The 14,849-nt window shown below is 38.6% G+C and overlaps 2 protein-coding genes across 2 annotated transcripts in view; both read right to left on the bottom strand.

Moving 5' to 3' along the window:
- Nucleotides 1-2,349, bottom strand: part of LOC116291202 (uncharacterized) — a 28,030-nt gene extending 25,681 nt beyond the window's left edge. Inside the window, exons 1-2 of the mRNA XM_089031721.1 lie at nucleotides 2,218-2,349; nucleotides 1,843-2,046 (exon numbers count right to left, since the gene is read on the bottom strand). Coding sequence (XP_088887847.1) covers nucleotides 1,843-1,874 — 32 coding nt within the window. The 5' untranslated portion in view covers nucleotides 1,875-2,046; nucleotides 2,218-2,349. The remainder of the gene's footprint in view (nucleotides 1-1,842; nucleotides 2,047-2,217) is intronic.
- Nucleotides 2,350-9,904: 7,555 nt separating this feature from the next.
- LOC116294965 (alkyldihydroxyacetonephosphate synthase, peroxisomal) lies at nucleotides 9,905-14,448 on the bottom strand. Its single transcript, XM_031702667.2, has 3 exons — nucleotides 14,376-14,448; nucleotides 12,641-13,390; nucleotides 9,905-11,997 (listed from the first exon to the last, which is right to left on the bottom strand). The coding sequence occupies exons 2-3, from the start codon at nucleotides 13,361-13,363 to the stop codon at nucleotides 10,891-10,893; spliced, it is 1,830 nt and encodes a 609-aa protein (XP_031558527.1). The 5' UTR covers nucleotides 13,364-13,390; nucleotides 14,376-14,448; the 3' UTR covers nucleotides 9,905-10,890.
- Nucleotides 14,449-14,849: the final 401 nt, after the last annotated feature.

Here is a 14,849-nt window from a genome sequence, read left to right on the forward strand (position 1 = left end):
TTCGAGATTGATTGTTGATAATACTATATTTTGAACCAGTCAAAAACAATGAATTTACAGAGAAAAAACTTGAAACAATTGAAAATGTATCAACTAGTATATCGATCTAGTAGAGTGCAAACCATAATTACATCCATGAAATAGTACTATAGAACAAAATAGCATCAATGAAGCATTTGAAAGCAAAATTAGAAATAGGTGAATTTCAGTGCTATTTAGTTTTTGTACTATTTCTTATCAATCAGACAACAGAAAGTCGAACGCCCATGGCATTATAGACACATGAGAGAAAATATAAAGAATGATTAACAAGCGTTACAAGTGTCATGAGGCGTAGCCAAGTGAACTCTAGCTTGTTAAGAGTTCTTTATATTTTCTTGAGTGCGTCTATAACGCAATGGGTGAGCGACTTTCTGTCGCTTAATTGATTTATGATATACACCGAATTGAAATATGGCGACCAATTTGAATAACTATTGTTATGCACTGACTAGCGACTGACTAGCCTCCTATACATGTGAAAATGCTTTTATGTTTCCACGTGAACACGAGGCTAGTCAGTCGCTAGTCAGTGCAAAACAATAGTTATTCAAATTGGTTGCCATATTTCGATTCGGTGTATAGCTAGATTCAAGAAAAGATGAACCGTGCAGCCCATGGGGAAATAGTTCCTAGGTTTTCAACCAAACAGAGCGCACCCTATATCACTCATCTCACTCATGCGCATGCTATTGACACCATCAGATTTGAAAATTTAGAAAAAAAAGGCAAGTGTCTGTTGAGATCAGCGTGCACGAGCGTGCAGCCCATGGGGAAATGGTTCATTGGTTTTTGGCCAATCTGAGTTATATTATAAAAGGATATATGGCTTGCACCCCACATCAGATTAATTGTGTGCAGTTAACCAATCACCAGCCTTCCTACCATGCATTTGTTACATCATGATGATTGTGATCTTGAAGACAGCTTGGCTTGAGTAACAGCCATTAATTCCAAATGATAAGGAACAGCCAATGATAAAAATATTTTAAGCTTTTAAAGTCAGAACAATTAGAAATAAGATAAGGGAAGTAAAGTAAAGGAAAGGAAAGTGCATTAAACTCTGACATATTTATTTATAGGAAAGCAACTTTATAATTTTGCAACCAGTGTAAATAAAAAAGCCACTCATTTTTGCCCTAATTACAAATCAATTTTCTAACATCAGAATTTAATTTCCATAGTTATATAGTAGATATTTAATTTTCAACCTGTTTTTTTTTTTTTTTTTTGAGGTGAGGCAGGGGGTGAGGGGGGGGGTGGGGGGACTACCACTAATATACTTCCACCAATCCAATATTATCATTATCACTGTTATCAGAATCATCATCACTATAATAATTAATGTTTAATGTTGCCGCTATATGTATGACATATCATACCCTGTACCATATCTAATAGATATTATGTCGTGCGTGAACCAGGTCATTCTTTAATTATCTAGTTTAATTATTGTAGTGCTGTATGTTTATACAATATTTAATACTCTGGGTATATACATATTATTGGTTTCAACTACATTCATTTAACTTATTGTTTTTCTTAAAATAGGCTATACAAAAGAACAATAAACTTTATTAGCTAAAAAGAAAATCATTCAAGCATATTTAAACTATCGAGTAACGTCAAACAACGATGTATAGTTTTAATTCTAAATAAAATAAAACACGGTAAATCGATCACGAAACGAAGTTCAGTCGGTGCAAGACAACCAGGTGGATAAGGTCCTATCTAATTCTTAAATATTTACATAAAAATAATATAGTTCAAGAACAGTTTTAGAGAGGATTCTGTATTACTAACCCTGATGGAGAGATGATCGAATATTCATTCATTATTCTTCGTTAAAATCGCTGTAGATCGCCAACCGTACCACCAAGAAACGGTCACAGACTTCACCAAAACCCTTTCGCCATGTTGAAATTCTGACCAGTTTCGGGATTATTTTAGGTCTTTATAAACTTGATTTTTAAACAACTCTTCGTTAACTTATGATCCTTCAAATCCCTTTAAAAATATAAGAAAAATATAAGAAAATATCACAAATAATCTTGAAGTGTTTTGACATTAATGTCGTTAAGAATTCCAACAAAATTCAGGACAATTAAGCTTAAACTTCATTCTTTCAATTGAAAGTTATTGAAACTTGAATATTTCTTAAACAAAACGTCTACATACCATCACACAAAGCCATCGTGACAGCCAGGCATTAGAAGGAATTATTCTTAAGCTCTTATCGGGTGTGCAAGAGCTCGGAAAGTAGAAAAATTCAAACTCTAAACAAAAGGTCGAGTTTCTGTGCTCATTTGATTATCGTGTTGGCGCATGCAAGGAGAATGTGATCATTGGTGTGTATTACTGGGGGGGGGGGAGGGGAGGGAGGGGGTTTGACGTCACGACAAAATTTCCTACATAATTTTGGGATTTTTTATTGATTTATTAGGGGTAAAACACAGTTATTGAAGTAAATGGGTAGAAAAGTAGCTTTTAAGTATCATACCTGGGGTATGCTTTGGTGTACTGAAGGAATTTTGGAAAATCAAATATATAAAAAAATGAAATGAAATTTTTGTACTTTGATTTCAGTTTCCAGTATAGTGTGTCATTGAAATTTTATTTTTGGATCAATTTAAACCCGGAAAAGTAAGCTAGAAGTTGACAAAAAAGAGAAATTTTAGCCCTCCTTTTTTGAATCTTATATCTGAAATATAACGGTTCAATGGGCACTTATACCGTGCGGACATTAACTATCTTTTACCTTGTTAACGTATTTATTTGTCAATACATACTTAATAAAAGTGTTATCTTACCTCCTACAGCTTATATTCTTATACATCCGAGGCTTTCCTCTGCTTCCTCCCTCGCTTAGACCACCCCCAAAAAAGACGCCAACCACTTCTTGTCAAATAACTGACGAAACAGAACCGATTCTCTCAGTCCTAGTAGCTCTTCCTTCCTGTCTAGACTATAACTCATTGTTCCTTCGCTTCAATGAAAAAAAATTAACCAATCTCTTTGTCTCTTTTTAGTTTATTTTAGCATTTTCGAAAATATTTATAAGAGAGAGTTAAAAGTTTTCACTGTGTACATTGAGTTGGTTATTTTTTCCCCCGAATTGGTGGCTTTCACGGCGGCCATGTTGGAGGAATTTAACAAAAGAATATCCTCCAACGTGGCCGCCGTGTCTTTTGTTATTCAATTCTCTTGGGAATGGTTGAAAACCATCAATGCCTTCTTCTTTTCGCTGCATGGACACGTGGTAAATCTTTTGCTTTTCTTCCAAAAGCGCCAGCTTTAATTTATTTTTCATCTTGTTAATTTGCCAGTCAGCCTGTCCCCTCACCCCCGCTTTTTTTAAGCCGAAGAAAACCATCTGTCAGAGTTCTCTTTCCATTTATTAAAAACTATAGTTTGTCAAAGAAGACTGTTGAAATACCGCTTTCTTCTCTCTTACTATTTCGAATTTATTACCCTAAGTACCGGGAATGAAGCTGTAAACATATGAAAAACTATTCAATGTTGCACACAACCACGAAGTGGCATACTGTATTTCTTGTGTTTCTTAAGGTGCTGACACACGGTGCAACATTGCAAGCGACATTGCATTGTAAGCAACAAATTTGAATCGGGGTGACAGACATTGCAATAAAATCACGCAACTTCGCTTGTGTCAGCCTGCTATGCTAAGATATTTGGTCAGCAGTCATAAATTTGGTGCAAGCAGATTGGCTGGAAATTTCAAAACGTTGCATGTAATGTTGCAGCCATGTTCACATGATGAAATTTGTTGCGCGCAATATGTTGCGCGATTCAACTTCAGATTTGTTGCATTTAACGTTGCGTGCAACATGTTTGGGGTAGACATACGATGCAACATTCCTGCTGCGTGCAATGTTGCATGCAATGTTGCACCGTGTGTCAGAACCTTTATAATCATTCTCGTGGAAAATGGCGGATATCTTAATGTTAAGATGTCCATTATTGTGCCTCGAAAAGTCTGTCCCCAGGCAACGTTGTCGCAAGAAACACAAGCACTGAGTTCACACCCTCCCCACCTCTCCCCCTGCTAGTTCATGACCAGTGTCTTGATCTCATCCTAATACCTCTTATAAAGAAGATATTTTTTAATCTTAGAGGGTAATGGCAGCATATGTATCTTAGAAGCAGGAAAAGACTCATTAATTACAATCCGACAAAAATGCTTTAAGTTAGGCAAGACGGGGAGCTGCCATACCCTGATGTACCCATCGCTATAGCTCGCAGCTAGTTGCTCTCCGCTACGCGAGAACGCCAGGTGGTATATCCCCGCTGTACTCTGAAACTCAGGCGACTGTATCGAGGTATCAAGCTCGAACAAAGTCGAGCCATCGTCTGGATCCAAGCAAGTTATGATTCCTTCACTGCAACCTACGGCAAGAATATCCCCTTCAGTGGAATATTTCATGCTGTTGATGACCCTGGTGAGTTGAATTTCACAGATATTTTCTATTTTACCGCGTCGGGGGCCTGTCCTAGAGGGTACTATCTCCCAGATCTTCACAAGCCCTCGATAAAAGGTACACGTAGCGAAAACCTCGTGAGGAAAACGGGGGTCAAACTCACAGGTACACGGTTCACTGATTGTTTGGTCTAGCATTTCAAGTGGTTGGATTATCACTTCAGTGTCTAAGAAATGGCAAAATTTGAGTCCCGACGAGCGAAGGAAGAAAATCTGACCTCTAGACGAGATTACAGTTAGAAAATAGCTATCCGAGGAAAATACTAAGCTTGCTACGGTGCCCTTAAAGCCTTTACAAGTCCTGGTGATTTTGACAGAATGCAAGATGTCTAGAGATACAGTGTTGTGGATCATAACTTGAAGGCCGTTGGTATTCTCGAATGTACTTGCTATCATACTACCATCAGGAGAAAAGGGACACGTTTGTGGATAAAGTTTACGATATTCGTTAACAACGCCCTCAAATCCACAAGATACCACTTCACTCATTCCAGTGCCGCATTTAGCGATGAAAAGGTCTTCTTCTCTGTATTGTTTCATCCCTTGACAGCAGATATAGTTCCCATCAGGCGAGATGTTCCAGGGACCAGAAGTGATGGTGGAATAGCGAGCTATGGTGGTTGCAGAGTACGATGTGGCGAGATCCCACACGCGCATGTATGAACCAAACTTGACGTTCTTCTGGAAGGGGAAGGTCGCGTTGCATTGCTCCACAGCCACTCCTGGTCAACGGTAAGTCAAATTGTCAGTAAAAATTCAGACCAGAATCTTCCTCATTTCTGCATTTATTTCGTCATATATGCATTGATGTTTGCGCTATATAAGTGTTAATTATTATTATCCTTTGTGTCAATGTTGCCGCAATCGTTGCGAGAGAAAAAAAGTGAGTTCTACACAGTGATTCTACGATTTGCAACTTTTGCGGAGAAATTTTAGAACCTTCACCATTCCCTATAGACCTCTTTAGCTTGGGCGTAATGTTTTCTCATCTCAGACCACGTGTAATTCTCTTAAGAATGAGATTCTTTGTTTGAGTGGTATCCATATCCATGTGTCTTCTAATGTGTAACCGTTAAAGAAAGAAATGATACTCTAGGGAATGAAACGTGGTCTGAAGTGGGAAAAGGTTACACCCAAGGTAAAAGGGTCTGCAACGACGCAACGCATATTTTTTTATTGCCTAACGAAACTTGTCAAAGAATAGGGTGAAGGAATTAATGTCAGTCAATCGGCTGTAAGGAGAGTTGGCTTGATAAAAGCGAGGGTGGATTCTTATAAGTTCTATTTTTGAGCTGGAATGGTCGAGAGAGCTCGAGGGAGGTGTCCCACGGCTAGCCACCACTTACACCCACTTGAGATATGCATTCCTAAAACAAACAACGGACAGCACATAGAACAAAATAACTGTACGAATCAACATACAAGTACTAAAGACAAATAACCAGAAAAGGAGAAAAAATAAACTCCAACCACATATCGAGCAAGATAGCAGTCAGGCTTGGCTTGACTTATCTGTCAATTACACTATCGATTTATTTAATTTATTAATTTACTTATTTACTTTCTTGGCAAAACAATTTAATACTCTACTGTCGGCTATCATGACCGTGTCCCGTGCAAAAAAAACAAAAAAAAAAAAACCGCGAGATTTAGCCCAGCTGTACGTCATGGTCGCGCTACTTTCATATACATGCAAACGGCCGTGAGATCAAAATTATAGCAATTCTGTGCCTGAAATAAAGTTCAATTATCTACTCTTACATACCATAGACGATCTTGGAGTCGTCATTAGGGGCGAACATACACTGGTATTGATAGTGGTAACGAACAGACACATGCTCGTTGACGTGAAACGGTGAACTACCACCCAAAAGCCCATCACCTGTCAACTGAATGATAACTTGACAAGCTTGCTTGTTCCTCTTGGTCTGAAATCTTTTGTATTTTCTATCGGAAAGACTTCGACCACTTTCAATTGGTCTCTGCCAACATATAGCCGACAGAACAATACCCATCTGAACGTATGTGTGGACTGATTCGCAGAATTCTTAATCCCAAAATATTAAGGAATAAGAGCCGGATTTTCAACATCTAATGTTCCTGTTGTTCTGAAAATGTCACAAACTTTTCCCCTTAACCTTCCAGAGTCCCGACTTTATGTTGGATTTTTAACTAAAGCTTTTAGGCGGTAGCTGAATTTCTAGAGTTTTCTTGGTTGTCTAGGTAACAAAAACAAACAATGCTTCAGTGTCCTTAACATCAAGAACACCGACCAGCACAAAGATGCCGATTGAAGTGCGTGGAAAATTGCATTATTCACCCTAAAATTTTCATATAATCGAACTCTTTCTCATCGTATTTTCACGGTACAATTTTTTTTGGGTTGAATCTCAGAAAAATGTCGAGAAAAGGATATCACTATGCAAAGGGAAGGGTGGGGCAAGCTTGGAAAAGTTAAGTGAATTATATTGGGAAAATTATTGGAAAAAGAACAAAAGCAAATTGCTGTCATATACTTTGTGCGCGTGTTATACATCGAAGGATGGTCCTACTGATTAATTAACATCTAATTTATAAACTATAATGGGCTCAAAAGTCTTTTTTATGATCATTATAGTCCGCCCATGGCTACTCGCATGCACTCAGTTAAGGGTGATACCGTTTATCGACGCATGACGGCCCGGATACAGGTGCTGTCGGCCTAAAATAGCACTACTTCGCTTAAACACTCTCACCTCAAAGATTGTTTGAAGTAGAAAAACATCTTGAAAGCCTCAAAGCCAAGGCAACTGGTATGGATGGTTCTAGTTCTATTCGCTTGCTGTGAAACTTGCCAACCCTTCATCTTAGTCTAGACTCGTTGTGTTCGGCTACCATAGTTAATAGTATAGTTAGAATTAGTCCAATATTCGTTGATAGAATATTTAAGGTCATAACTTTTAGACCTCTCCACTCTTGCTATTTCATACTAATTTTTTCATAATGCAAAATTGTTCTAAGAAGTACTTCCTGGTATTTTTTCAGTTTTACTACAATAGGGGAAGGTTGTCAATTGGGACGCAAGTCCTGTATCCTCCTCCTGTCACGTTTTATCATAATAACCTACTTCTTTTTCACTATGTTTTCCTTTTTATCTCTATATAACTATGTTTAGCTCACTTAATTTATTAGATCGCATATTGTACCTCAGGCTGTAAATAGTGACGAATAAACTAAACTAAGCTAAACTAACTATGGCTCTATCTTTAAGTTTAACTAATGGTATATCTTTCCAGATCATTGGAAGCTTGCTCGTGTGACACTTGTTCACACATCTCGTAGTAACAGACGACATGATCATGATCTACTTGTTCCTAACCAACCTGGCTTTCACAGGTGTCATGGTGTGATGGTCACGCTACCAGGTAATGGTGATGAGATGATGGCGGTGGTCGTGGTCGTGGTGGTAGTCAATGATGATCGAGATGATGATGATGGGTGTGGTCATATGATGTTGTTGATGAATCGAAAGTGGTGGTGGTGGCGGCGGTGGTGATAATGATGACGACAGTGGCGTCGATTATACCATTGTCGTTATAGCTCCTTATTCAAGTTTTGGGCACTTACGCTACTGGCGCATCACGTCAGCCATGTTTCAGAGTTGACAAAATCACAGCGTGAAAGAAAAATAATTGCCGAAGGTTAGGTTATCGAACAAGCTCCGGCTGTACATAAGCTGCGACCTTCAAATAAAAAGTTTCATCGACTTTGGACCTCTGGCTACCTGCGCAGCAAGATAGTTTTCTGCTATCGTGCAGGATGGAAGAGAATGACGACAGCTTTTGATGTGCATTATAGGCCCTTGTCAACAATGTTTTTGGATACAGGCCTACCCTTCAGGGGGTAAGCTGGATATTTCTTGCTGAAAATCGTTTCTCTCTGCTAGTCACGAATTAAATGCGAGGAAGTCTTTATTTTTTGACGATTTTACAAGGTAAACTTAAATTAAACTTGGATTTTAATCTATTGAAGTTAAATTTAAAAAAACTTGTACTCGTTTTTAGTGGGCATAGTTTTTAGGTCACCCATCCAGCTTCTAACTTTGCCCAGCCGGACTTGACTTTTTGTAATCGGATATGGAAGCCCAAGTTTTTTCCACTGGACCACAATTCCAGGTTATAATCAGCATAACAATAGCCGTGAAAAGAATGCACCGAATAGACTAGACTTTTTAACAGTATTTTTTTCAACCGATTCCGTGCGTGGCAGAGATGCAAGGGATTAGCCGATATGGTCTGGGGGCCGGCTGGTCTCTCCCCTGATGCTTCGGCTAGAACATTTTCTTGCGTAATTCGTACACCCAAGGGCAGAAGGATTTAATCGCCGTCAGGTCCGAAGTCCATACGCCGCCTCAGCTCTGCGGATGTCTCGGGGGTATGGCAAAGTGGAATCGTTTTTTCCCCCCCGAATTTCTGTTTGTGGGTTCGAACCTCATCCAGATGAGATTTTCTTCTTTTCTTTTTTAACTCATATCAGTATCAACTTGGTTCAGTAGAAACTGAAAATTTCAAAGTTTGGTAGTTCAAAAATTTGGCGATTCCAATGAAGCATTTTCAGGCATGGACCTTTATCACACGGCAGCCATGTTTATCCTCATGAGAATAAAAACCTTTGTTTCACTCGCATAAACTCATTCTCAAACTCGAGGCTACGCGTGGTAGAATCTAATGTTCCAACCAACATGGCTGCCGCGTGAAAAAGGCCCATTGCTTTGTCATTATTTCGTTTGTTTAAAGCCAAGCATCCAAAAAAAAAAAAAAACACAAAAAAAACACGAGAAATACCTTTGGAAAATGGTATTGTGTTCGGTGAGCACTAGTGGTATTACGTCATTTTAATCAAATGCGCGAGTAATTTTTCATTTTATTTTGGAACTGATGGAACGGATTGCATGGTTGGGGACAAGGGGAAAGACAAGGGATGTCTTGGGATCCCTGGGGGAGACGGGGATGGGAGAGACATAGATTGGTAGAGAGGGCTGTATGTGGTTGGGAACAAGGGGATAGACAAGGGATGTCTTGGGGATCCCCAGAGGACAAGGGGATGAGAGACACATGGATAGTAAAGACGAGTTGTATGGGATGTCTTGGGATCCCCGGGTGAAACAGGGATGGGAGAGACATAGATTAGTAGATAGAGAGGGCTGTATGTGGTTGGGGACAATAGGATAGACAAGGTATGTCTTGGGGATCCCCAGGGGACAAGGGGATGGGAGACACATAGATAGTAGAGAGGGTTGCATTATAGTGTGGACAAGGGGATAGACAGGGGATGTCTTTGGAATCCCCAGGGGACAAGGGGATAGGAGAGGCCAGCACTGGACATGTGTCTGATTCATAATCTGATTCATTTTTTTTTTCAAACTAACAATAGCATTAGATAAAAATTACAAAACTCTTCTAAAATTCTACTAATAATAGAATACTCATTTACTACATTTTACCTTTTACAAAATGTTGAGAACAATTGTTATCACTTAAGAATGACAATCATGCTGCATACTATAATATACATTCCTCTATTTTGGTGAGGGGTCGATGGTAAAACAGCTAAACGTGCTGTGATTGGTTGAAACAAAATTCACCAGTCAGATGGATATTTGTTGTGAGGCCATTCTTTGCACTCTTTGTATGTCTGAAATTTTATGGGTTCCAGTTTGAATATCATTTTTTTAAATTACTCATATTACTAAATTAAATACCACTAATTTTAAATCAATTGATTATCAATCACACTTTTGAATCTTGAGGCTTGAAAAGAGAATAACTCGATGTATTTGTCATGCACAACACTGCTGGTGAGGTGGTGCACACATCAATTGTGTAATTTTGTCACTATATGCAACACCAGCACCATGTATATACGCTCAATTGAAAAATTCATCGTTAGGTTCAAAACGTAAGACCATAGAAGCTAAGACTGAAAGGTATGCTGGAAAATGATATAATTACTTTCTGATGTATTCATTTGAGATACAGAGTTGATATGAAACGTCTTAAAGGCTTCTGCATCTGAGCCTGTTTACAGCTGCTTCCCACCCCTCCCTGATTCCCCCCTGTGGTGGTGAGGGTTGGGAAGCAGCTGTACACAAGCTACTGTGCTCTCTGTCAGTGCACCAATTCATGAACATTCCATAAGTCAGAAGTCAGATAACTAGGTACATCTAATTAATGTACTTCTCATGTACCACTTTGTGTTAGCTTCTAGATTCTATGTTCTATGTTTATAACCAGACAATGATTTTTACAATGGAGTGTATAACCTGACTTCTCTGACCTGACCTTATGCCAAATTTTAAAATGAGTTGCAATATTTTAGTACAAGTTTCCATTACCAAAAATGTTCTGGGGATCGATTGAGTCTTTCACAGATTTAATCATCTGCAACCCAACATCCGAGATGGATTTCTTCAGCCACTTTTTCCTGAGTTTCCCAACCCCATGATGATGAGACAAGCTCCCTCCATTTGCCAATATCTCATCCCTTGCAGAGCTCTCCACTGCATCATACACAATAAGTGGATCGGCCAGGCCCATGTAATTAAAACCAAAGTAGAAGTACACACAAGCACCTGTATCATAAGTTTGGGTCACACGGCATGTTGCAAAGGGTTTGTACTTTACCCCAAGCTCAGCACACTTCCTTATGATACATTCCTTGACATTAATGCACAAGTTGGCCACCCGATCCCAAGGCACTGATGTCTCAAAGGATTCTGCCAAGAAGTAGTAGTCGAATCCTAAATCTCTTAGATATGCAATGACAAAGGTTAACATGTAGCCTCTCTTGCCGTTCTCTTCTCCAGCAGGGATTCCACCGAACTTTGCTGAAATTTCATAGATTCGTTTCTGTTGTATAAGGACTTCCTCATTTGTACCTTCAAAGAGAAGAGTTGCAACTGCTAAAGAATGAGGGTCAAAGCCCTTGAACTTTGTCAAGTACATAGCTTTGACTCCATCAAGAAAGGATTTAAAAAAAGATGTTTCTTCACCCTTTAGTGCCTGACCAAATCTAAACTGTTCATTGTCCATCAGGCGTATTGATGCAGGTGCACAGTGCTGCTTTGCAATCTCATGCAATGCCTTGATCCCTGCTTCAAGGGTTGGAAACACTACAGAACCGTATACCTTGGCCTGGGGAACTGGACGAATGCGAAGAGTAACCTCTGTTACGACTCCTAAGGTTCCTTCTGAACCAAGAATGAAGTGGTGAATGTCTGGACCTGTAGACATACGTGGGACTTGACAATTCTTTTCAACTGTTCCTTGTGGTGTGACCATCCTTATACGGACTATTATGTCTTCAATATTACCATAGATATTCTTTTTCATACCAGATGCTCTAGTGGCAACCCATCCACCAAGTGAACTAAATTCCATGGAATCTGGCTCGTGACCGACACAAAGACCTTTAGCTTGGAGCTGTAATTAAACATGACACAGGTGCTCAGATGGGCTTTACCCTAATATTCATAATCTGAAACAAATGGAACATTTCATTGTCCCTCATGGAGAGAGCAACACATTGGGAAGCACACTAGATGACGTGCGCTGCTTATGCGCTGCCTCTCACCAATGCGACCCGAGTTCGAGTCCTGCCGATCTCGATGTTGTATGTGAGTAGAGTTGTTTGTTGGTTTGTTGGCGAGCCTAGCTCTGTTGTGATTGTCCCATGCTGTGATACAACAGCGAAAGCTTCGTAGATTAAACAAACTTATCTCACTTGTGTGTATCAGTTTAGAATTTAACTCAACCCTAGGATGGCATACACAGTGGTGAGACAGTTGTTGTAGCAGTGCATGCCACTCATTCCAACCTTTCCCCTAAGAATATATTGACTAATATACTCAACCAAAAGGGTGGAGAAAAGGGGTTGTAAAAATTATTTTCATTGGCCCAGGACAATGGATTAAAATACATTGAAAGCTCGAAAATACATTTGTCAGTGATTGCATAAAAAAAGGAACAATTTCTATTTCAACAAAATTCCCTTTTCAGCCCAGAAAAAAAATTAGTTCACAAAAAGAAATACAATCTTAAGTAAAAAATTTTGAGAGAAACTTGCCTGTTGTTCAAGGTCTTCACCAATAATCCCTGCTTCAATGTGCGCCACAAGATTCTCCTCATCTATCCATAAAATTCGCTTCATTTCAGTCATATCTAAGGATACGATCATTCTTTTTTCTTCTGTTGGGCACTCAAGCGCAGTTGACACACTAGTTCCCCCACCAAATGGTATTAAACAGACATTACATTGAACTGCTGCTCTGACGATACCCTCAACATCCTGATGACATCGTGGCCAGATAACTATATCTGGTATTCTTTTGAACTCTCCATGACGCAAGACAAAAATCTCATGGCCAGTATGCCCATGACCATGAAATAACCTCATGATAGGGTCTAATGTATGGTCCACTTTTAAATGCTTTATCTGGTCAAGAAACATCTCATTCACGATTGGCTTTGGCAGTGAATCTGGATTCGGCAGTGGTTTTGCCAAGCTCTTCTGGGCTCTATCTGCATGGCATTCATTTTCAAACCATTCTACAAGCTTAGGAAATGTTTGCCCACTGAGCATGTATCGAGACCCAGTAAAACATGCCTTCTGGTCATCCTTGATTGAAAATTGTGAATCTGCATAACCCCATCCATTCCACTTCAAGATATCATGTCTTCCAGGAAATTTCTTGACTGCTTGGTCGCCATCTGTTTTGGAACAGTTTTCTAATGCAGGAGATGGTGCGAGGTGGTTGGCAAAAGTTTGCAATCGTCTTTGGCTACTCATCTGGTAATAATACTGGATATTTCCCACCTGAATAAGAAAAATTATTATATGGTTTTAAAAGTAAATTTATTTATCATTGCTGTATTGTATTGGAAGTGTTCACTGTTAATGTAATGTCTCATTGCCCTGGCCATTGGTGGGTACATTTTACTTTCAGAGGAGAGAGTTCACATATTACTTATCTTACTTTAGATTTTGCCCTTTATCTTCATTCTTCACTCTCCCTTCTCCTTACCCTACCACCTCCACTCCCCCCCCAAAAAAAACCCTCCACTCCCCCCCCCCCAACACGCCTAGCTCTCACTATGATGAAAATTAATGGTACTTTAATAAAGAAAACTTCATGAAAACTTCTCAAAAACATTGATTATCAATAGACCATTCACAGATCCTGCGGCTCAACCTCAGCCTCGTCAGCATGTAATATATTCTTTAGAAATTGCCTACAACCTGTGAAATTTTTAAGTGTCTCAATTGTTCGTTGATGTGTAAATTCCTTTCATTACTGCGGACTGTAGTCAAATTCTAAAGAATAATTACACAAGGCTGAGGTCGAGTAACGGGATCCATGAAATGGCCTATTCAAGATAATTCAGCACCTTAACTATATTTGCACAATCTTCGTTTATAAAGACACCAATCTCAATGACACGTGTATCTATATAATATCCAAATTGTACCCAAACTTTTCCAGCTCGTAAGAATGAAATATTTTTTTATCAAACCAAAATAATTAATATGCTTTGTCTTTAATAATTTTTACCTAAATTTTTTGCTCAAAACAACTGCAGATTCTTTAAAGAGGCTTCTATAAAATTAAAATTGTACAACTTTCAAATAAAAGTGATTTCGACACAACTAATTGCCTTATGTAAGAGGGACTCTACAACTTTAAGTGAAAAAAGCGTACTTATTTTTATTTTTTTTAGCAAAATTAAGTGGTAATCAAAATGGGAGGCGTTTAAAAGAATGCAGCAAGGATAAAACCTGCAAAATATCAATACCATCTTACCTGCAAAGTTTTTAAATGGTACCCTTTTGAGATCGATTGAATAAGAACGATTGCAAAAGAACCTTATACGATGACAATGCATGTTGGGATCACCTGATCCACAGGAAGCCCAACTTGTGAAGCTATATTTTTCCTTGTTATCGGATTGCTTGAGGTATTTTTATCTATTTTATTTATTTTATTTTAGCACATATATTTGTGTTTCAATTTATATTATTAGCAGGGCTCCTTTGAAACCTCTACGGAGGTATGGGCAAGCTGAATAAATGTCATTATTATTAATGAAAAGAGTAAATTATACCAAAATAATACTAACCAATTTATATATTTGGCATCAAAGAAATATTCCCAAAAATATAAATATAATCAATCATTTTTTTTATAATTAGAAACCTAATGAAAAGAATCTTAACGATCAAAAAATATTGAATATTTTAACTCTGCAGCCCGCGCATGATGTTAGTTTTATTTGGG

Source organism: Actinia tenebrosa, unplaced genomic scaffold, assembly GCF_029948245.1.
Source record: "Actinia tenebrosa isolate PJP-AT-01 unplaced genomic scaffold, QUT_ActTen_1.0 PGA_scaffold17__23_contigs__length_9995812, whole genome shotgun sequence".
NCBI classification, from domain to species: Eukaryota; Metazoa; Cnidaria; class Anthozoa; order Actiniaria; family Actiniidae; genus Actinia; species Actinia tenebrosa.